Below are 23,116 nucleotides of genomic sequence, written 5' to 3'. Positions count from 1 at the left end.
TGCTACACCAGCTTCGTCATGATTCGGGAGCTCTCTCAGAATCTCCGCCGGATCTTCAAACATGTTAGATCAGCATACTTTTAAGACCCAACTTTGCCATCCAATAGCAGAGACATTGTCTTTTTTGTTTGTTGGAGAAAACATTCCCAAGTCTTTTGAGTCCAAAGCTTCACCTGTTGAACTAGATTGTTCTTGCGGGCTGTTATCCTCTGCATCCTTTATTAGGCTTAAAAACTCACTTGGGACTTGGGAATCAGATTCTAAGACAATCCTTGGTGCTATCATGATCTGCACCCCTTGCTAGATTTCGGCTCACTTGGTAACCAGATTCTAAAACAAGGCTCCTCCATCGCCTGCGCCACACTAATCGTAAGCCATGAATTGGCCCTCCAAAGTTCGGCAACTATGTTGGTGCCTTGGTGGCAAACCCAAAAAACTCCTTTCTATCATCCCATGAAGTACAAGCATTACAATTCAGCAGGGTCCGAGACCTTGTACCCTAAAATTTGGCAATGGTCTTTTTGTTTGTCCGAAGGGGACCAGGGCTTCTCTCTTGCAGTGAAGATTTTGGTTCTATGCCACTTTACTCGTAATGTTAGGCTCTAAATTACAAGATCCTAACAAAGCTAAAACACACATCTTGGAATAAAAGGAAAACATCAATTTATTAGGACCTAACCAATTTATTAGGATGCCAATACAAGATCCTAACCAATTTCTTAGGACCACCCCGATCACAAAAGGAAGACGCCATTGTAATGCTGAGCAACTGTTACAAGTCTGTATCACCATTGATTACTAAATTGCTGATCCCTGTTGTCTTCCACATGTTCTGCTCCTCCATCTTTTCTCTTGCATTAAAGGCCTCCAACCACTGACCTGCTGATGCATGAATATTTGATACAGTTACATAGACTCCTGATTCATTTGACTCCAACTTGTCAGCATTACGACTTGTAATACTCTCTGCTAACCTTAAGTCGCCTCTTAACTTGCATCCACCAAGCAGTGCACCCCAGATAGCAACATCAGGTTTGAAGGGCATCTCCTTCAATAGAACCAATGCTTCCTCGAGCTGGCCCCTTCGGCACAGTAAGTCTACCAGACAACCATAGTGTTCAAGCTTTGGACTAACCCTAAACTGCCTACCCATGCTATGAAAAATATTCTGGCCTTCTTCCACAAAACCTCCATGACTACAAGCAAATAACACACTGGTAAATGTGAAGTCATTTGGCTTCAATCCCCTTTCTTGCATCAAATAAAAGATTTTGACGGCATCTTCTACCCTTCCATGAACAGCCAGAGACTTGATCATAACGTTAAAACAGAAAACATCCTTGTTCCCTGTTTTAAAAAAGATTGTAAATGCTTTATCAATATCTCCACAGTTGGCATACATTTCTACAAGGGCAGTCCCAACAATAACAGCTGCATTACCCCAATCTGTTATACAGGAGTGCACCATTCTGCCAGAATCCAGAGCATTTAGGTGAGAACAAGCAGAGAGAGCTGAAACAAATGTAAATCCATCTGCTGCCACACCTTGGTTACGCATATGTTCAAAGAGGCGCAGTGCATCCTGAAATTGTTTATTCTGTGCGTAGCTCGAAATCATACAGTTCCAAGAAATCAGATTCTTCTCGGGCATCATCTCGAAAATCTTTCTTGCTGTTTGGAGATCTCCAGCAGCAGCATATGCCTTGATCATTGTAGTCCAGGACACCACATTCTTCTCTGGCATCTGCCTAAATAAACCTCTCGCATTTGCTACGTCCCCAGTTTTAGCATAACCTGAAATCATCGAATTCCATGAAACGACATCCCTTTCACTCATCTGATCAAAGAACTCTCTCGCACATTTAACGTCACCAAATTTCACACACCCAGAAATGAATCTGTTGCACAATTCTACTGGAACCCCACAAATTCCGTATAAAGTCCTCCTAGCATTATTTAACATTTCTTTTTTCGGAAAACCCATATCAGAAGAATCACATGTATCTGCATAGAAACTAAAAAGAGCATGAGCAGCCGAAAGCACGAGCTGGAACCCAGTCTTTATAATCTGACAGTGCACTTTTTGGCCTAATCTAAACAAACCCAGTCGAGTGCAAGAGTTCAAAACATATGGGTACGTGAATTTATTGGGTTTAAGTCCTCTGTGAGGCATTTCATCAAACATTGATATGGAATCCCGCTGGGGACCATTATAGGCATAGCCTCTGATCATAGCGTTCCAAAGAGTGATGTCTTTGATAAGAAAGCCACCCATTTGGGAGAAAATGAGACTGGGGTAGTCCATGTCTCCAAATTCCGTGCTTCGCCTAAAGAATTTCAATCGAATTTGGGGGTTTTGGTGGAGGGACGAGGTGACAATGATGGCGTGAATTTGTTTCAGCTGTCTGAAAGTGCATACTTGCAATTGGTTTGCGACTTTCTGCTGCAACGGACATGGCATTGGGTACAGAACAAAATCAAAGGAGATCCGATCCTCCAGATTTATTGCTCAGGATTCGGTTTTCTTGGGCCTCTGAGCCCAAATCAATGTCCACTGAAACTGTGCAAGGTTTCTTACGCTCCATAAACAAAGCCCAAACATTCAGGCTTGGTAATGTCTGCTCTTCCGGGTAGTGATGTACTGGAGTTTTTTTTTTTTTTTTGTTTGAAAAGAATTTATTGGAAGTCAAATAAAAGTAAGTTATAGGAAGTTGTTGAAATTGAACAAGTATTATCAGTTTATTTGAAATTGAAGAAGGATTAGGTGCAATGTGGAATAAAAACGACGATCGACCGTTACACGCCAATCCGCAATAACCATCGTTCTTCCAAGTGCTGTTGTTAATTCCGCTTCCTTCAACCGATCACCACCGACAAAAAAAAAAAAAAAAAAAAAAGGTTTCACATATTTTTTTTGTCAATGATCAAGAGGTTCTCCTGGAGATTGATGAGTTGAAATATATGCTATGGCAATTGGCGGATTAGTTGTGTTGTTGGAAGAAGAAGATTGGCTGGGGGATTAGAAATATATGCGATGTGTTGTGTTTAGGCTGAGAATGGTCAGATTGATGTATTTTTGCGGGTGGGTTTTGGTAAAAGCGTGTTATTTTATGTTGGAAATGACAGCGATTGTTGGCGTTGTTTATAATTGTTGACATTCGAAGCTTCTGATTGCTTGACTCGTGTGTAGGTGTCTAAAGTGGTTGAACTTGACTAATATCATTAATTCTGTCACTATTATTTTAATTCCCATGGAATATGTTAAGCAATTTTATTTATGATTTTGACAGTAAGTAGAGTATAGCAAAGGTATCGTAATCATTGGCAATTTAATTATGCACTCTTTCACTTCCAACTACTTTAAAAAAAAAATAAATAAAAAATCAACAACTACGCGTTGCAATTAGTCATTCATTCATTCATTCTTAACAAATCTTTATTTGTTTTGGTTGACGAAAAAAGCTCGGTTTTTTCCCGAACAGTAGGTATAGTTACCGGCTTCTGAGGACTTGCACCACACATGCATGGGAGAAGAAAACACTCTTATTAGACAACTCTGAGGAGAGAAGAAACTCTTACTAGAAAATTTTAAGAGAGATTTTATTCACACAAACAAAAAGAAATTATTGAGAGGGCTCCTCTTATAGTAAAAGATCAGAAAAATCTAATCTCTCTTCCATGGGAGAGTTGAAGGAAATTTTAGTTGGAGAATTTTTTTTTTTTTTTCTAGAGAGGAGGAGGGGAGATAGGGTTTTGGCTCTTGAAGCGTGTTTGGGGGGGGGGGGGGGGAGTGGCTCCTAGCATATTTTGCAAACAAACAAAGACGAAGACTAGGGCTCAGGACCAGGGGAAGAGAACCAAGTTTCCAGTCTTTAAAAGTATTTCTTTCTTCTATCTAAGCTGGTTATGTATGTGTATATTTGTTGAGAACAAATTAAAGAGGTGGTGGTCCTTTAGCTGTGCGGCGTGGTCTAAGTTGCGTCACCCTTCCAGCGGTCCACATATATATACTTGTGCTCAATGTTATTCTTTTTTGCACAGAGGAGAGGACAGGAGAGGAGAGGATCGTAGTTTTTTGGGGTTTAATAAATTGTGATTATTTTGGAAGGAGCAGCCTGTGTGCTTTGTCATGTTCTTGCTTCTATCTCTCATTTGTTAAACCCAACTTGACTTGTTAAGGGTTACCGATGACTTCTTGATACCAAAAAAAAAAAAAAAAATTAATGTAATATCACTTGCAACAAATTAATTGCACCGCCAGCTCCAGCAGATTGCTTGGTCGTGTTATATTTTATCAATCCATCGCAGTCATTCCCTTATCTAAAAACCCATTTATTAGTTTTCTTGAGGCCACGTCATACACATTGTGTATGTCCTCGGCTAAGGAAGCAGACCCAGGCTTTCATTAAGGGCAAGGAGTATGATGTAGTCCAGAAAATGGCTTTATATAGTACATACGAGTTTGTTTTTTACAGGGTCAATTACGGTGGCCATATTCAATAACTTTAAATCGAGATGGAAGCTGATGTCACATTAATTTTATAGTAATTAATTTTAAGGCATGGCTGCATTAGGGTCAGATAAATCTTTCTGCTAATTGACAGTTTTAATCATCAGTCATTGAGGCTAACGCAGCAAATTTGCTCTTAAATTGTCCCTTGAGTTGGTCGAGATGATAGAGTGGATTTAATCATGCATTTCAAACAACCCCGGTTGGTTCGAACATCTCCTAGAACGTCTGATTGTCGCACAGGATTTGCCTAGCGTGTCTGCTTATCTTTTCGTGTGGTTGATGGGCTATTGCACGAGGTTCATGTGGTTGGTGGGCAATTGCATGGGGTTGGATTTATCCGGTGGTGCGCGCATTATAGGTTAGCAGCTGCGGGTTTCCTTGGACGACTCGGAATTTTTTTTTTTTTTTTTTTTAAAACGAAGACTTGAAGATTTAATAAGCTTTGATGTATAAAATAAATACGATAAAAGCCATATTTTAAAACACTTCACCACAAATTTTTATCATGCTGCATGTGGAGAGAATATCAATATATGCAGTAAGACAATCATGTCTTCGTGAGAGCAATAGCTCTTCCACCTAATCACTTTGACTTTACAATAGTTTCCTGCGCAGTAAAACTGCGCATCAGAGCTTTCACATCTTTTATTATGAATTCGGCCACAACCCATCGTTTCGTTGTAGCAATGGTTTAAAAGGTTCCTTCCTATAGTCTCGACTGGCGAAAAAAGAAATACACGGTTCACATTACAGAATATACGTCAATTTTAATAATATGCATGAAGTTCATAAAAAAAAAAATGTACGTACTAATTAAGTTGTTTAAATTGATTTATATCAAGAAAGAACAAACAAACAACTTATTACCTTTTGCTTGAAATACACGAAACCAATCCTTTGACAAAGCCATGCGGGCATAGTCAAACGCAATAACAACTAAAAACAATAATTGTTTTTGGCCCAATTTGTGCCATACTTTGGCTAGTTTCACCTCGAAACCTTAGTCCATACGCATACGCAAATTTGTCAAAGGTTACAATATCCAACTGATTAAACAGCGCAATTTGTCTTCTTCATTGAGCTTGAGTATCGTTGTTTGTTCATGCATGATAACTAGCTACTTTCAGAATCTATCTTGTCCTGTGCCGATATATATCGATGTAAAGGCCAACCCGTTCCTCGTCTTTTTTTTTTTTTTTTTTTTGACACAGAGGTATCCGGATCAATTCTTACGGGGCCGACTAATCCCCTGCGACTCGGGCCCGATGCCCCAACCCGACCCAAACACGATAAGTGCACGGAGGAATCCAGCAGAACAGAGACTCAAATTCGAGACCTATTGATCACCTGTGGAAGGTGCTACCGCTGAACCATTCACGCGGGACCTTCGTCATCTTCATCCTACGTTCCCAATTGTAAGCTGTAAATTCCATATATAGTTTCTTCTCCATGCTAACACCGGAGGCATATTATTAATTCCAACAATCCAAAAACCACACCAACGCACCCAAGCTAGATGTGGAGGATATATAGGATGTTCACTTTGATTGACGACTTTCGATTTCAAATACTTTTGGCACGTGTTTTATATTTAAAAAAAAAAAAAAAAAGCCTTTTCCACTCTATCATTTTTCTTTTCCCTTTCTTAATTTGGAGGTGGCGGGGAGTGGTTGGGGGGGGGTTTGAATTTAACCCAGTGCAGATAATAATAATTGTTGAATTAAACGACTTTGGTGCTCAAATTACTCCAACTGGGCAGCCTTTGTATATTCTCCACGTTATTAATCCAAAGATACAATTGGGGGAGGGGGAGGATTTGGGTTGACATTCCCCTTAACAACAGGTTTTTCACTTAATTTGTGCGTCCTTCTCTTCTTAAACGAAGACGAAGGAAAAAAGATTTCCATCAGGTATATATATATATGTATGTATAACTTGATTTTACACTCTGTCAATATGTTTAAAAAAAAAAACAGTTGTCATCGATCTTTGCTTTGCCATTTTAATAATGATTTACAACGCATTAATAATTAAGAGTATTAGACCCTATGTCCATCTCAACAAGTTACCTCCTAACATTCGGTTATTGTTACCAAATCCTTTGAGCCAAGATTTTAGTCAGAAGATGAAATTATAATTGCTAATGCAAGCATTAGTTTAATCGAATCATTAGCTCCTGGTTGCTCGATCCTATGAATCATATATACCAAGTACTTGTTGGCAGGATTCTGCTGTTAGCCAGAAAGCATCAAGTTGACATGGTGCTAAATAGTTTTTGATTAGCATTAAATGGGAATCATCAAATCTGATTTTCATTATATATACATAATTGAGCTCTCAAAAAAAAATATTTTTTTCAAAGAAAAAGAACTTCGTAAAACGTATGATTAGCACGAGAAGAATAAACGCATGGCAAGCACGGATAAAATAATACTATGAGTACTGTTTTAATAGTATACTTTAAATCAAGAGAAAGCCTCGAACCATCAAATCAAGGCCAGCGGAGGAGTTGAATGGGAGCAGGAGATGGAAGGCAAAGACCGGATTTTTGGATTAACCAAGTACCCTAGAAACACAGGCGAATTTCTTCCCAATTCCTACTTACTAGCTTGCCTATTATTTACTGAGCCAATCAAAAGCCCTCGCCGACCGAAAAAAATAAATACCCACTTATATGTACTCTTTTTTTTTTTTTTTTTGTTTTTTTTTGAAATTTCCTGTAACTACATAACATACTATGCCCAATTTCTCGTAAAGGTAATTTTCATTTGCTACTGCATCCCTACATTTTTTATTGCACGGTAATCCAACTTTAAGATATCTTTCGAAGTTACAAGTAAAAAAAAAAATCACTGGAAATTGATATCCAGTTAATGAATATACAACAACTTCTCTCTACTGCACATCTTCTCCGACTTCTCTCTACTACACTTTTTTTTCTGAATCCCTTTCTCTTCGGCAAGGAGATCACTGTGGTCTCCCTCTAATACATTTCGTTTTTGTTATTTTCCTAATAAAGTCTTCCCTGATTTTTCTCGTAGGAGATCTCTATTTCTTTTAGGGTTTCTAGTGAGAATTTTTGTTCTCCTAAGAGTTTCTAGTGAGATTTTGTGTTATTTTTCTTTGTTTTGTTGTTTAAATTTGAATTTACTTCAAATCTAGTTGTCAGATCTGAATTTATTTTAGATTTGGATATATGTCAGCAGATTTCATCATCTTTATTGGAACTTACAATTGTTGATTAGCAGATATGATGATTGTAACATACATAGAGTGGTTTGCAGCAATTTATTCTATGAGGAGATGTTTTTAAAATTGATGGTACTTTTTAGATCTGTTCTTAATTTTTCAGGTCTTTTGTATCTATTAAATTGTAGATCTATAATTTTAGTGTATGTTTTATTTTCTATTAGGGCAATGAAGTATATCAATAGTGTTGGAAGATTCCCAGTAATTCGTTAATGAAATATGTTTTGTTATAAAAAAAAAAAAGTTAATGAACATACAACAACATAAGACCTAGCAAATATATAAATAAATCATAAGACTTGGCGAATATCAATGCAGTTTCATCAAATAAAGGTTTATTGTTCATCAACTACAACAAATTCCGCCACTATATTTTCATGATAAGTTTACGTAACTTACTTAAGAGAGTAAGAGACGCAAAAAATGATCCCCATTTGTTACTTGTACATGTCCAACTGGTATGATTTCAGATTGAAAAGCAAAAAAAAAAAAAAAATCACAAGAATATCGATCCAGCCGGTTGGCTCCCGTGCGTAATTTTCGTCACTATATACGTCGTCTAAGACCGTGCATGATTTGATTTCTGAATAAGAATCACAAAAGAGACAACTTAATGATTACTACTCATTAAGAATTAAACTAATGTTGAAAAGGAGACAGGCTACGATTACTTACTTAATAAGAATTACAAGCGGATAAAGACGCCAGCTGATGCCACTCAAGTTAACTGACCTCTCAGTTGATCCCCAGACTTAGATGCTGCACTGCTAACAAGTTCAAAAAGAATACGACTAGTTGGTTTTGTATTTTGGTACTCTAATGACTGGATGATGATAAATTAGGAGCAAGCTAGCTATTTTAAAAGATTAAATTAGTCCCACTTCCTACTGCATTTACAAGTTAAGTTAAGTTACAGTAATATGAAGCGCAAATGTTTCAGGCTTTGGGTCGTGAGAATTGTTAGATTCACGAGAGTAAGGATTGTATTCGATCCACGTTAGTTCGAGATACAGAGAAAGAACAATTAACATGTAAGTAAGAGTTCGAGACCTAATGATTTAAGTTTTTGAACTCTCTCGAAATCTTTCTCCCTTGTTTACAAGGGTGAAATTAAAAAATGAATGGGAATGGCTTGAAACAGATATACGTAACTGGTGTGGTGTCTACGAAGCAGGTTGAAGCCTGCTTAATGACACAGCTCACGGTTCAATATATACGTATGTATATTGGAATGGACTGATGACTATATATTATGCTTCCAGTTCTTTTTTTTTTCTTTTTTAAATTTTAATTTTGTTGTTTTCTCCTTCGCCTCCTCTTTCTTCGTTCGTTTGTTTTGTTCTATTTGTTGGTTTTGGTCCCCGAATCCCAGCGGAGGAAGAAAGAGCATGCCTATATATAATTTTGGATAATGCTGTCGCGATCCTTCCTTCTTTTATAATGTGGCATGCAAACCTACTCTTTTAGCTAAGACACGAAAAACAGGCTTAATTATTTTGTGACAAAATTTTACAGGTCAAAGGATTCAGTCGGTCACGATGCCCGATACAGTAACTCGTCCTGGTAATTTGGAGTTAAGTAACCGTAAATTTTCTCTGTGGCTTTGCAAAGGTTTGGGAAACAAAAAAAAAAATTCATTACAATATGATCTTTTCTAAGGCAGATATCTTTACTAGTGTACAAGTCTACAAGCAAAGCAAATCGACCAGTCAAGTACTACGTACGATTAAATTAAAAAAAAAAAGGGTTAAAAACTCGGCCCGCAACTTAATTAATTCCACAACAATCTCACATCCCCACCACCCAAAAAGAAAAAAACAAATTAAAGAAGAAAAATATATTGAGAAAAATCTCAGTTGCTGTAAACATGAGGGGTGTTTTTATTGAAATCTTCACCTAATCCCCATCACACCCCTTTAAATTCCAAAGCATCCTGCAGGTCTGCTAACCTCAGCACCAAGCTTCCAATTTCTCTTGCGTCTCTCTCTAGTCTCTTCCCTCCCTCACATCGCAGAGAATCAAGCTTGTTAAAGTAGCAGAATTTGAGATACGACCTGATCTCCATCATCTTCGTATCCCTCGAAGTTGACGAGAAAGGAAGATGGGGTGTAAACATGCAGACAAACCAAAGCAGAAGCACAAGAAAGGTTTATGGTCTCCAGACGAAGACTTGAAGCTCAAAAGCTACATCCTCAAACACGGCCACGGCTGCTGGAGCTCCGTCGCCGTCAATGCTGGTTAGTTTTTAACTCACCAATATCCTTATCCTCCTCTGCCGCCCACTTTTCTCCTCTCGCTTATTGTACTTCCCGACAACCATGAAGCCCGCATTCAATACTAGCTCTCACATGTTTAATTCTCATCCTATTCTATCATTTCCAGCATGTAAATTTTGTATCTCACATTAACCTGGTTTGTACGACGTCAATGTAGGCTCCATGTTAATAGCGTATAACTATATCTGCATGTTAAGTAGTGCAGGGAAAAAATGGAGCAAGCTTCTCTCCATTGGGAAAAATAGAGTATAGGTTTATTGATGACCTTAAACATTGTCAAAAGGCGCTTATTAGCCTTTGATTGCACTGGTTAATGCTGTTATCTTAGCAAGAAAAACCCTTTCTATATTAAAAAAAAATCAAATTGCTAGTAAGCATTCATGGTTTACCTCGATATTATTACATTACTAGCTGCCGCTCCAGTTTAGTAAGTTGACCATAGCGAGGTTTTAGAGCCATTAGTCGATGACTTTCCAGATTAATGAGTTTGGCCACTATATTGGGTATTAATTTAAAAGTGCAAATATGGAAAACTGCGTTCTCACAGCTACAAGTCAAAAGACGAGGGAATTTTTCGTTAATATACAAGATGTTCAAGTGAAAGAGATTGACGGATGACACGTTCCATATTATTTCAACCAACATTATTGGGCACGATGGTTGACTTGGTGTTTTTCTCTCTTACTTGCAGGTCTGCAAAGGAATGGAAAGAGTTGCAGGTTAAGATGGATTAATTATCTTAGGCCTGGACTGAAGCGAGGAATGTTTAGTGTAGAAGAGGAGGAAACAATTCTGACCCTCCATGGCATGCTCGGCAACAAGTAAGAAGCTAATTAATTTTGCATCTGCATGCGCCTGATTTTAACAAGCTATTTCTTTTCCACATACTACGCGAGATAGGTACTGACCTAAATTAGTGTGTATATGTTTACGGTGTTAGTTAGATTGTGGTTGACTTCTGAACATTCAAGTGATAACATTGTTATACTACCAAGTATATGTTACTAGCATATTTTCACCTGCTTGGCAGCATAACTGATTGAAATTGATTAGTTCTACAGTTTTTTCTTTCTGTCTTGGATAGAATAAAGTTGATTCCATTAGCATTCTATCTCTGACAGGCCCCAACTACTCATATAATTTAATCACGTATGCTACTTCGTATTCTTGCATCATGTAACAATGTCTGAGAAGGAAGGATTTGACAAGGATATTAGAAACACAATTTTTTTTGGGTAGGAAGCAGTGTTCTTAAGGTGGTTTCTGGGCGAGTCCTAGGGCAGGACGAATCTCAAATGTCCTGGAGCGATTGAATGGGGTATAAGTGTTGTTGGGTGTTTTTTAATAATCTTACAAAATGATTTCATTTGTTTTTCTCTTTGAAAATTGTTTGGGAAAAATACAAAGTAGAAATGTTCATGATATTGTTTCTTATTCATTTTTCCTTTACATTGATGTCTAGATATAGTTATTTTTTACTAACATGACTAGATGATTAACATATGATTTAGAGTTTAGATAACCATGGTTTTGAGTAGTGAAGAGTGAAACATTGAAGAAGTTTCCATTCATTCTATTCGGATCTGTATTTTTCAGGTGGGCACAGATGGCACAGCATATGCCTGGAAGAACAGATAACGAGATAAAAAACTACTGGCACTCTTATCTGAAGAAAAAAGTAGCCAAAATAGGTGAAACTGAAGCTCAGGCCAAAGCAGAGAAGTCAAGTTCAGCAAGTTGTTTGGAATCTTCACCTTCCTCGATGAAGTCAAATCCCCCAACTTCTACCATCGAATCAACTGAACAATTGGAGAGCTCATTGATGTCAGACGCAGAACAATCTGTTTCTCAGTGTCAGATGGACCTTCCAAGAGAAGCTTGCAGAAGCAACTTGCCCAGGGTACTATTCGCCGAGTGGCTTTCATTAGATCAATTTCGAGACCAGAACTGTGAGAGTTCAGGAAATCCAGTGGTTGCCACGAATAATTTGGTTTACTACAATTCCGACTTTCAAGATTCTTTCATGCATGACTTATTGCTCAACGAAGGAACATTTGGCGGGGGAAATCACCAGGGGCTAAGTAATGGCGCCGTGGACGACATCCTGCCGCCAGCTCTCAAGTTTGAGGACCAAATTCTAGAAAACAGCTTTGTTGATTTTATAAATGGCCGTTTCAGTCTGACCAGTGATGACCTATATTTGTGAGGTGATGTTTGGTAATCCGGGAGCTGCTCTGGGGAAAGAATACAGCAGCACATGAACTTTCGTTTGGCAATTTAGTCTGCATGCACAGAAGCAATAAAAAGATTAAGGGTTCATCATTTGGCCGACAGTTAGGAACATGAAATAGGTCCAATTGGTAGTTTTTGTTCCCACGAATTTGCTTTCCAAAAGAACATTTTCTTGTAATTGTTGTACATGTACAAATAAATTCTCTACGCACTAATTTCAAACTCGCTTTCCTATCATTCATACAGAGACACTCCTGATACAAAGTGGCGAAGAATAATTTCCTGGACGGAAACAAAGAGCTGGTCTCCAAAGCAGCTACTAAATTTGGATCCAAAAATGTTGAGTAAGGTGCTTAATTAAATAATTAGTTGACGAGGTAGTTGTCTAGAATTCCAATGAATCTAGAATGATGTACTCATAACTATTAATGGCTCTTGTAAGTACCAAATAAATATGAGAGAAATGAATCAATAACTGAGCCTTTACTCCAAATATTCTTCTCAATTCTTGGCCTAATACCCACAGCAGTAAAAGAAAACTGACACATTACTCCCAAAATCCAGCAGCAGCACGGAGTATTAAGCTTGTCACTTCACAATTACACGCTAATATGCAGAAAAATTTTAGGTAAATGCTTTGCATTGCACCTTGTTAGGCTATACATGAGTCAAGCTGCTCGGGAGTAGTTCGAGTTAAGGCTCAACTTGAACTCAAATTCAAAGATACTCATTTCATTAGCTTGTGAGCCGATTCGATTATATATATGTATATATATAATTTTAATAGTAAAATTATATGAATTCATAATATTTTATTATTTATTAAGAATTATTATTTTATTCATTTTTAAAAAATAAAAATAATTATTTTTATTTTTTAAGCTCGAGTTTGAGCTCTACTCGACTCAAATTTGACTTGAGTTTGAGTTCGAGCTTTACATTAAGAGCTCATCGAGCTCGAACTCGATAAAATTAAGTCGAAACTTAATTTGATTCGACCAAAATTCGACCCGATTCAACTCTTTTGCAACCCTACACCTTATTACAGGTGTACTAGTTGCTCTACTTTGAGTTTCTGCCACTGTTCTGTTGGAATTTTGAAAGGCATCAGACTGACAATAGACCTGACTGATCTCATTTGGTGTTCAGGTTGTTATTATGTCTAATAAGTGTACAACTTCATTAATCACCGAAACTGTAAACAGATACTCTAAGTTGCTAAATCTGCAATTGCAGATTGCTAATACAGAATCTATTATATAGTATATACAACAAAGTTAATATGAGAGGACTTCAGGGTAAATGTCTTAAGGGGCAATGCTCACTCAAGACATACTGCTTTATGCATTTGTTAATACTTCCATCAGTGTTCGTTGGGTAAGTAAGAGAAAAGAATACGCTGCTATACACAAACATGGCAGTATGAGGAGCCATCAACGGGATACAAGTTACACAAATCATGATATTGTCTTCAACTGCAATCCCCCAAAGCTTTATACTTGCCTGATCAAGGATCAAACCCAATGGGTTTTATTCATCAGAATATGGTCGTAGACAAAATCAATAGTAATGAAAGATCTTGAATTCAAGGCAAATAAGCATTTAAAAGGAATACCTCGTGTTAGCACTCCTAGTATCCATATACTCCCTGGTCGTCTCTGGCAATTAAGCTGGTCCATAAAAGAATTGCACCAACAAAAGAGAGAATCGTAATTGGCGTCCATTTCAGTGCAATGACCTGTGGATTTTAGAACCCGGAGTATAAGTGTCCCAAGTAATAAGTATAGCTCTGTTCATCATGACAAGCTTCTTACACCACGGTCTTATTAAAAATTCGTTTCTTTTCTATTCTTTGTTTTTGTTCTATTGGAGATTATATCCATACCTCAAGTTTTTTAGAACCCCAGATTTGTGAAACCTGTTCCGATGATTCCGTTGCTCTTTCTAGCAGGTCTGATAATACAGAAAATCATCGCAGCTAATGGTAAATAATCCATTTTGAATGCAAATGAATAGGAGAGGAGAGAACATATTCAATAAAAATCTTACAGGATCTTTTCCTTCTTTTCACTATCTGCGAGAAGTCCTCTGTCACGAAATCCACATTTTGCAGAGATTTAGCATTCAGCTTTGACAAATTTGTCTGCGTCCTAGTATCCACGTACTGCCTTCTAATATTTCCAATAATACTACCTGCTAGCAACAGCATGCAGAGACGGAACAAGTCATCCATCAACTAGCTCAATTTCTTTTATTCTTGAGGGAAGCAAATGAATAGGATTCATTGTGCCCTGAAATGTCTAAGAAACTTTAAACAAAATGGAGTCTGCTGGAGATTACCAAATCTAATGAAGCTGTATGGTTTTGTTATTCTTTCTACAAGGCTGGTATCAAACTTCTCAAATTCTTTAGCCAACTCCTGCAGATAGCAGTGTACCAGTTTCCGCGGATACGATGAATCGCAAAGGGTCATGAAACAAACTCCATGCCCCACTATATAGCTGCGTCAGATCAAAATACCAATAAGAGTTACTCCTTGCTATATTTGAATGACCAACTAATACTACTGCCAAAACACTCTGATGTGCAATCTAGTTTGTCATGAGAAACACTGCAGAAAATATCTACTACACACTAGAAAACCCGAATCAAATCCTTCTGAAAATGTAATCGTGAAGTTCTTTAAGAAACAAAAAGAATTCAAATCTGCAGTGTTTATGTCCATTTAGTTCTTTCATTTTTACCTCAGCCCTTGTGACAGAGAACCAGTTAAATTGTCAGAATGAAGCTGAAAAAGAGCGAATACTTTTGGGGAAGAAAGGCAATACCCGCTTATATATAATTAAAGTAACACCCAAAAAGAGGAAAAATGCAGAGAAGAGAAGGATACGTACTAGAAGCAATGGTGATCAATGCGAATGTTGGCATTGGAAAGGGGGAGGGCAGCTCTTGAGATTTCCTCGAGAATGAACTCTCCTTGTTGCTTGTACGTTGAGAAGCTGTCATTCTCTTCTTCGTTAACGTACCTTGGGCCTTGCGCAAGAGGCAACCCATCACTCACCCTCCCAATTATGGTCAGCTTCACCATTCCTCTGGATATAATATAGTAATTGGAGTTGAAGAAGCAACTAGAAATAGAAGGAAGGAAGTGAAAAAAAAAACGGGTAGAAGGGCCTTTCTTGCTTTTTGGGTTGACCAAATTCTGACGGGTTCTGATGAATGGAGAGCTAAAGAGGAGTTTAAGGAACTTTTTATATGTGCATGGGGATGGATAACCGGATAAGGGAGGCGCAGAAATTGGGCAAATTTTGAGATGACTTAAGGAAGAAGTTATCCTTTGTTTGCTATCAAGATGCCCTTACGCGGTGGAGAAATGCTTTAGGAAGCAAAGGGCGGCGATTAAGTTATACATGGAAAAGCCCATGCTATAACACTTGGGATTCTCGGTGACATTTTTTCTATGCCAATCCAATGCCACCTATAATATTGCACCAAGTGTCCTGTTATTATTTATACTTTAATTTTCTAATAATTCAACTTTGTTTGGTTTAACACAAGTGTAAATAATAACAGGACACTTGGCACAATATTATAGGTGGCATTGGGTTGCCATAGAAAAAATGTCACCGAGGATCCCAAGTGATACTATAATGGTTTTGTAATGGGACGATGAACTACGTACATCGGCGTATGGCAATCGTTAATATATGGGTTAATTACATTTACTTCCCCTGAGCTTTGACCATATTACCAATCAATCCATATAATTTGTCCAAATAATGGTCTCATCCTTTGAATGATCAAACGTTTAACAAAAACCCCTTAATGTCAAAAATGCCCTTTTTGAGGCCATATTGCATTAAAAAAAAAAAGAACATATTTTTATTTATTAATCTTCAAGTAATCCAAAAAAATAGAAAAAAATTTTTGCTTATTATTTTATAAAAAATCATATCTTTGCTTCCATAAATAGTTTTGAATCAATAATTATTTTAAATCTTAAAAATGAATATTAAAAATTAGATAAATTGAAAGAAAAATAAAAAAAGAAGAAATTATTTTAATTCCTGAAGTATGGTTCGAATTGAGGAAAACATGTCTTGTGCTCTCCGCAACATGCCTTGAACCACAAATTCGAATCATACTTAAGGATTTAAAATAATTGCTTCTTTTTAACAAATTTTACAATTACACTACTGAAATTATATAAATTTGTACCAAATATTATACTAAGAAAGATCTGGATAAAACTCAATTATACGTACATCCCCAATGGGCCGATTCATTGCAGAAACATCAAAAATCGAAGGGAGAAGTGGCCCGCGGTACACAAGGACACGGACGGGACGGACCTAGGAAAGTTTGCTCGGCTTGGGCCTTGGGTGCGTTCTGTGCGTGAAAAGGAAAGGGACTGAACACTTTAGGACCCAAAATATTTAAGGTAGTGAACGGTACAACTTTTGGTCCACAAGATCCTGAATTTATTTATTGGCCATTTAACATTGTCAGGGGGACAAAAAAGTCACTGTCCCTGTCGAATACAGTTAGTGCTTCCAAAAAAAAAAAAAAAGGAAAAAGAAAAGAGAGAATTAACAATAATGGTCTCAAAAGCTCTTTTCACAAAATGATCTGCAATAATTCACTTACGTACCCGATGTTATACAAACCCCCGTTTGATCTTACATACTTAATTCCTTATTAGAAATGGTAAAAATAAAGGGTTAATCTTTTCTACCATCACATTGTCAGCATTGGATGAATAATAATTATGTAAAATTTAAATTTAAAATTTAATTTTTATATACGTGTTATGAATATAATGATAATAATATATGTATTGTCAATATATATAAATTTTATTTTAAAATAAATGCATAACAGATACGTATACCTATGTAAAGGGCAACAAAAGATGCCCAAACAAAATGGCATGGTTGGTCATCATATATTACTTAGGAAAGAAAATCAACAAAAGGAAAACAGAAAACTGCTTGTCCCCCGAGGAATATGTTTTTGTACCGTCTGGAATCTGAAACCACGGCGATTCCAGACGTCATTTTCACTGTCAAGTCTGTCACCTTTCAAAAGAACTTCGTGGGTCAATTGGTAATTCAGCAATAATTTAAGGGTCAGTTTGGGATTTTAGAAAAAAGTCACCTGCCATCTAATTGGAGGGAAATTGGCGCCACGTTGACATTTGTTCGCCTCCTCTGGCGTTAAAGTCTCGTCTCATCCAAGTAATGTAAAGACGCGCAAACAAATGCTAGCTGTTCGAACCTCACCTGCAGCAAAAAAATTTAAGGATACGGTAATGTCATAGTACTCACTTAATTTAATTGGGTTTGTATACCCACTAATCCCTGTAACAATCTCCTTAGGCCCCCCTTCTTTTATAGATTAGGATAGAATATGTTATATAAATGTATTGTTGCTGAAAAAAAAAAAATACTAGCTGTTTGCTGGTACTTGACCAACAGGAGGACGAAAAAGAAAAAGGTCAGAGCCAAGCCAACAACGCTACCCTCTTTTCGTATTTCCCTAAGAAAGAAACCAGCCAGTCACTACTGTATCATCGCCACCCCTTTTTTTTTTTTTTTAAATATTTATACCCCATTAGTCTATTTAGTCTAGTCACGAAATTAAAACACAGGTGAAAGAAACAGTAGTAAAACACATGACACGTGTAATAAAACCACCGACTTTGTCACTGTTGCTCCCCGGAAAAGTCCAAGTGGCCTTAGGTAATCTCATCAAACCAACCAGTGTCCCAAACAAAACTAGCGTCGGCACTCTGACGTCTGTGGAGCAGTGGTGTTTCACAATCTTTTAGCCATCTTTTCTGCTGACTCGAGTCATCAGCATTTTTACTACTATGACAGCTAACAGCAAAAACCAACACAAGACCGACGTCCAAACCAATCACCGCTCTCCTCTTGCTGGATTTTCCGGTGAGAATTCGATCATCTTCTTTCTCACACGCTAAAACAGACTCGAGCACAGGACATGTTGTTGTCATGTAATACTCTCTGCGTGTATGTATTAGTAGCAGCATGTGTTCACATATTTGTGCTATTTGTTGAGATGGGATTGCATTAAAATTTTCTGCTTTGACTAAAGGTTGAAACTTTATAGTCATAATTAGTCGTCAGTAAGAAGAATTCTTTTGCTCCTTGAATCATACTTAGTAGTTAGAATGTGGCTCTTGGAAATAAATTGATGTAAAAGTATTTATTGGCACAAAGGAAGGAGTAAATGCAGAGGGGGCAGAAATGAAAGAGATAGAAATGTTGGTACTCTGTTGCAGTGGTCGTCTCTGGATGTCTGTCATAATGACTTCCCTTATTGTATGAATCTGATCCTCATGCATTTATAGTCTTGAGATTCCATTCTTGTGCTTTAAAGTCCTTTCTTTTTTACCTCACAATTTTATCATCTGAAAGCCTCTTGTCCCTCTTCCCTTTTCTTACTCTCTCTTTTTCTTTCTTGTGCACAAGAAAAAACAAAATTTTTTCTTTCTTTTGTTCAAATGAACCAGTGGATTTTTGAAATGTTAAGTAGTGGCAGTAATTTGTTTGTGGGATTTTTTTCTGGGGTTGTAGTTGCTTGAATGAGGAACATGGAAAAGAAGAAGAAACGAGAGACGAAGCAAAAGAAGATGGGAAGATCACCATGTTGTGATAAAGAGGCAGTGAAGAAAGGGGCATGGAGTCCTGAAGAGGACAAGACTCTTGTTGACTACATCAACAAGAATGGGCATGGTACCTGGCGATCCCTCCCTAAACTTGCAGGTTGTCTTCTCTTTCTTTCCATCTTGTAACTTTTTCTTTCTTTCTTTGTTGTCTGAGTGTTTGTGGCATCTAAGCTGACACAAGGCATGGCCCGCATGGGACTGTTTGATGGATCAAGTTGCATCTTGGAAATTTTCTTTTTGGTTGGCTACTGATCCTTCCAGCTTATTTTGCAGCCCAGATTCATTAGACAAAACATGAAAAAATATGTCTAGTTGGTCAGAAGAGGAAAGGTCCATCTCCTTTTTTTGTCTCCTGTCTTTGTGAATCAGCTAGTGAGTAGCGACACGAGGATGAGCTACTCTTCTCATGGACTTTCCCTTCTTTTGCTCACGAATTAAAATTGACACCATGTTATTTACATAAATTCAGGACCTAATTACCAAGAGAAGGCAACAGTTAAATTAGTGTGTTGGAGTATGTTAAATGTTTCAATTTTGTGCTGTTATAGCCATATTATGTATCACCAAGGGCTCTAAGACATGGTAGAAAAAACTTCATGTTCCACAATGGCACAGTTCCAACCTGACAGTAACACCGCTATTCCTCATGTTACACCTTACTATGGAAATTTATCAAATTCGAGGACATTTCTTCCTCTCCATAATACCAATAGTTAGCTCTTGATTGCATCACTTAGAGGTACTTGATGAATAGAGTTGAAACAGTAAATGATGCATTTGTTTTCTAGACTACCGGATTGTTACTTTCTTGGCCCTCATTTCTGGAGATTTAATAGCCACTAGTCAGCATAAGTTGCAAAGTAACTTTTTACATTCACCTAGCCAAATAAAGGCCTAGAACAGGACACCCACGTCTACAGATGGTGTAAATCTCAATGAAATGTATCTAACAAAACTGAAATGTGAATCTTTTTCTGAATCCTTTATTTAGGTCTCCTTCGATGTGGCAAGAGCTGCCGACTTCGGTGGACAAATTATCTCCGTCCTGGTATTAAACGTGGTCCATTCTGTCCCGAGGAAGAAGCTTCTATTATGCAGCTGCATACCATGCTAGGCAACAAGTAAATGATAAATTAAGTTAATTACTCCTTTCTACATGCAGAGTCAATTATATTTTTATCCCATTGACTGGTATGTTGGTTAGCAAGTTAGGCTAGTTGGCTACAATTCTTTCATTATTTTGATGTTTGACGTGCTAAATTTTCTGCCACATCTATATGTTTGTTCAGTTTAATTACATCTTGATGCTGCTGTGTCTGTTACTTTATGTCTTTTGCTTAACATTTTGAGAATTTGATACAAATCATTCCTTGCATGATACAACTATACTGATTAACAAGCCAACATGACTAGCAAGATTTATATACTTAAAAGCTTCTTCTCCTCTCTGTACCACTTAGATCTTTTCTCGGTGGACTATATTGATGCAAGAAACTGGTTAACAGGCTTCTTCTCCTCTCAGTGTTCTGCAATCTTAGTTGACTTGCGTTTCTGGTGTTACAAGCCATGTTTTTGTCTCATGTAACTTTGATTATCCTTTCTTAACTGAAACACATAGGTGGCATGATATTCTTGTGGATGATTTAGCACTACAAGCTTGCTGATGGATATTTTTCTAAGAACCATGATAATGATGACCTCAGTACACTTGCTGCCCTTGGATATGAAAATTTTCCACTTATGCCTCTAATTCCAGTAACTGGTGCCTATTCCTTTCTATGCCTTTTCCTGAATAGCAAAAATTATTGATTCAGTTATTTTGCCTGTTTGATTGGCTATTTTTGTTAGCTTTATGTATCAAATTGCTTGACATTTTATAGTTTTGATATTCAATTCATCTTCTCAAATTTAATCATAGATGGGCAGCTATAGCTTCTCACTTACCTGGAAGAACAGACAATGAAATCAAGAACTTCTGGAACTCGCATCTAAAGAAGCGTGCTAAAGCAAGCCTCGACCAGCCAGAGTCCATTTTAACATCTGATGACTTTGGATTGGAAACTCCATCAACTCGCCACATGGTGCAGTGGGAAAGTGCCAGACTTGAAGCAGAGGCCCGGCTATCAATGGATCCTTTACTTCTGAGCTCATCATCAGCAGCTAAAACGGAATGCGACTACTTCCTTCGTCTTTGGAATTCTGAAGTTGGAGAATCATTTCGTCAAGGAGTGGCTTGTCAAAGTCCTTTGTCTCAAGTGTCATCATCCATAAAAGATGAATCAACTTCTGGAGTTACAACACAGACTGATTCTGCAAGGATATTTGGCTCTGCTGATGCCACTGAAAATCAGAAGCAGGAAGAGCATATGAGCTGCCATAATTCAGAAGAGCTGCTTACTGGTTCTGATTCCTCAAAGTCACATGAATTGGATAATTCCTCAGAAACAAAGATGCGGCTACTGCAAGATTTACCGAATGGTAATGATATGGAATTTCTGCAAGAACCTATTGATGATGTCTCCATGTACCTGCAAGAACCAATTTCACTGACTGACTGCTATCCTTGGAAACAATTATAGTTGTGGTTATAGCAACTTACATCTGAAAAACTGCTGCAGTAATTATTTACATGTTTTGCTAATTACAGCCGCTGGCTGTTTAAAACTCTAAATCAAGGAGCTCTAGTCCCAGAGGACAGTAAATCAGGTAGCAAACCAAACAGTTTTGGCAATTTGTATATGTACTGGGTTTTGGAAAAGGCAGAAAAACTTCTTTCTTTTTTGTGTGTCGTTATTACTGAATACACCTTCTCCGTCATTTTCCATAACCGCTTCTCCCCCTCCCCCCCTCCCTCCCCCTCCCCCAGGGTGAATGCATAATCGATTTTGTTAGGCTTCTTGAGCATTAAAGCCTTCAAGGACGTGCTCTATTTTTTTCTTATTAATGATCTGCGTACAAAATGCTTAACGAGAAATGTGCCAAAATCCTTTTATAACAAGAGGTAGATTAGTCGACAAAACAATATTCAAGTGGACCTGTAACATTCAAATTCTCGATGCAAATTCCTGTATACGTCCGTTCAATACGTCTTCTCGTATGTGATCTAAAGTCTGTATCGCTTTGAGCAAATGTAGAGAAAGCTTGTCGGTAGACCTGCTGCCAGCATTTTTTGTTCCAGATCAGCCAGCATTTCTTGTTTCTTTCTGAGTAAAATATCAAAAAAACCCCTTATGATTTTAAATCATATATTTCGACCTTTCATAGTTTGAACTAATTTGAAATAACAATAAAAAAAATCATCAAAACTAATGGAGGTGGACGAAATGACACCAATTACCCTAATATATATAAATAATAAAAGATCTTCTAACAATCATCCTATTAAGCAAACTTAAGGAAAAACCCCCTATACTTGAGCCAACCAACGTAAATAGGAATAATGTAAGTTGTATTTAGAAGTTCTTATTTATTTATTTTGTGTATAGAAATAAGGTGACTTTCATTTTATGTATAGAAATAAAGTGAGTTGTATTTGGGAGTTTTGGATTGTTTTTTAAAATTTTATGAGTTCTAAAGGTTTGATAGATATATCATCTATCAATTTGATTATTTTTCATATCAAGCAACCTCAAACTTGTTAATTTAGATTATTTTTATCTATTTTTCACATTAATTCAAATCACGAGATATTGGATTTTTTTCTGTATGTTTGCTTAATCACAGCGAATTTTTCTTGTATTATAACTCTAAGGGTATAATAGGTATATCAATTAAAAATTTATTTATTTTCCGCATAAATACTTACAAAAAAAGCACGTGTATTTCAAACCCACTAATTCAAACGATTCCTGTCACTTTTTCAAATTAGTTCAAACCACCAGATTTAAAACTATAGGGATTTTTCTATATATTTATTTAATCTCCCGAAGCTTTTCTATATTTTACACTTTCTTTTTCCTTGGTTTGTCTCCAAGAAAATACATAGAGAAAGGACTAATCTATTCTGAAGACATTTGTGGCACTGCCACATCTGGATTGTCTATCTAACCTAACCTTATCAAGTTTGCAGCGCAAGGATTAGGTTGAAGCTTCTGAGCAATAACAACCCAATCAGCACAGTTCCAAGAAAATGTCTTGGGACAATTTTGGGACCAC

The 23,116-nt window shown here is 37.2% G+C and overlaps 4 protein-coding genes and 1 long non-coding RNA gene across 9 annotated transcripts; 2 read left to right on the top strand and 3 right to left on the bottom strand.

Moving 5' to 3' along the window:
• Window positions 1-640: 640 nt before the first annotated feature.
• LOC113720261 (pentatricopeptide repeat-containing protein At5g15300) lies at window positions 641-2,574 on the bottom strand. The gene has a single exon (XM_027245183.2). The coding sequence runs from the start codon at window positions 2,459-2,461 to the stop codon at window positions 773-775; it is 1,689 nt and encodes a 562-aa protein (XP_027100984.2). The 5' UTR covers window positions 2,462-2,574; the 3' UTR covers window positions 641-772.
• Window positions 2,575-9,725: 7,151 nt separating this feature from the next.
• On the top strand, window positions 9,726-12,492 carry LOC113723162 (transcription factor LAF1-like). The gene is made up of 3 exons (XM_027246385.2): window positions 9,726-9,999; window positions 10,730-10,859; window positions 11,635-12,492. The coding sequence occupies exons 1-3, from the start codon at window positions 9,864-9,866 to the stop codon at window positions 12,242-12,244; spliced, it is 876 nt and encodes a 291-aa protein (XP_027102186.1). The 5' UTR covers window positions 9,726-9,863; the 3' UTR covers window positions 12,245-12,492.
• A 989-nt stretch (window positions 12,493-13,481) lies between these two features.
• On the bottom strand, window positions 13,482-15,702 carry LOC113725044 (25.3 kDa vesicle transport protein SEC22-1). The gene is made up of 6 exons (XM_027248010.2): window positions 15,165-15,702; window positions 14,611-14,771; window positions 14,320-14,463; window positions 14,156-14,223; window positions 13,886-14,008; window positions 13,482-13,773 (listed from the first exon to the last, which is right to left on the bottom strand). Exons 1-5 carry the CDS (start codon window positions 15,356-15,358, stop codon window positions 13,901-13,903), a joined length of 675 nt encoding a protein of 224 aa, XP_027103811.1. The 5' UTR covers window positions 15,359-15,702; the 3' UTR covers window positions 13,482-13,773; window positions 13,886-13,900.
• A 2,322-nt stretch (window positions 15,703-18,024) lies between these two features.
• On the top strand, window positions 18,025-21,737 carry LOC113725042 (transcription factor MYB17-like). 5 transcript variants are annotated; one of them, XM_072073411.1, is made up of 5 exons: window positions 18,025-18,218; window positions 18,513-18,614; window positions 18,870-19,058; window positions 19,953-20,082; window positions 20,880-21,737. In XM_072073411.1, the coding sequence occupies exons 3-5, from the start codon at window positions 18,878-18,880 to the stop codon at window positions 21,538-21,540; spliced, it is 972 nt and encodes a 323-aa protein (XP_071929512.1). In that variant the 5' UTR covers window positions 18,025-18,218; window positions 18,513-18,614; window positions 18,870-18,877; the 3' UTR covers window positions 21,541-21,737. The 5 variants fall into 5 exon arrangements, with proteins under 5 accessions (XP_071929512.1, XP_027103808.1, XP_071929511.1 ...); XM_072073412.1 differs by lacking the exon at window positions 18,025-18,218 and adding an exon at window positions 18,260-18,286; XM_027248007.2 differs by lacking the exon at window positions 18,513-18,614.
• On the bottom strand, window positions 19,713-21,045 carry LOC140004446 (uncharacterized). Its single transcript, XR_003457267.2, has 2 exons — window positions 20,906-21,045; window positions 19,713-20,071 (listed from the first exon to the last, which is right to left on the bottom strand). It is a non-coding gene; the product is annotated as an uncharacterized lncRNA (long non-coding RNA).
• Window positions 21,738-23,116: the final 1,379 nt, after the last annotated feature.

Source organism: Coffea arabica, chromosome 2c (assembly GCF_036785885.1).
Source record: "Coffea arabica cultivar ET-39 chromosome 2c, Coffea Arabica ET-39 HiFi, whole genome shotgun sequence".
NCBI lineage: Eukaryota > Viridiplantae > Streptophyta > Magnoliopsida > Gentianales > Rubiaceae > Coffea > Coffea arabica.
This window is presented reverse-complemented; position numbering and strand designations above follow the sequence as displayed.

Excerpts from the sequence above, each read along its gene's own strand:
- LOC113723162 (XM_027246385.2), top strand. The coding sequence starts at position 9,864 with ATGGGGTGTAAACATGCAGACAAACCAAAGCAGAAGCACAAGAAAGGT. Across the intron at positions 10,000-10,729 it reads CTCCGTCGCCGTCAATGCTG|GTCTGCAAAGGAATGGAAAG; the intron begins GTTAGTTTTTAA and ends TCTTACTTGCAG. Across the intron at positions 10,860-11,634 it reads CATGGCATGCTCGGCAACAA|GTGGGCACAGATGGCACAGC; the intron begins GTAAGAAGCTAA and ends TGTATTTTTCAG.
- LOC113720261 (XM_027245183.2), bottom strand. The coding sequence starts at position 2,461 with ATGCCATGTCCGTTGCAGCAGAAAGTCGCAAACCAATTGCAAGTATGC.
- LOC113725044 (XM_027248010.2), bottom strand. The coding sequence starts at position 15,358 with ATGGTGAAGCTGACCATAATTGGGAGGGTGAGTGATGGGTTGCCTCTT. Across the intron at positions 14,772-15,164 it reads ATTGATCACCATTGCTTCTA|CTATATAGTGGGGCATGGAG; the intron begins GTACGTATCCTT and ends GATCTGACGCAG. Across the intron at positions 14,224-14,319 it reads GAAAAGAAGGAAAAGATCCT|ACCTGCTAGAAAGAGCAACG; the intron begins GTAAGATTTTTA and ends CTGTATTATCAG.
- LOC113725042 (XM_027248007.2), top strand. The coding sequence starts at position 18,878 with ATGAGGAACATGGAAAAGAAGAAGAAACGAGAGACGAAGCAAAAGAAG. Across the intron at positions 19,059-19,952 it reads ATCCCTCCCTAAACTTGCAG|GTCTCCTTCGATGTGGCAAG; the intron begins GTTGTCTTCTCT and ends TCCTTTATTTAG. Across the intron at positions 20,083-20,879 it reads CATACCATGCTAGGCAACAA|ATGGGCAGCTATAGCTTCTC; the intron begins GTAAATGATAAA and ends ATTTAATCATAG.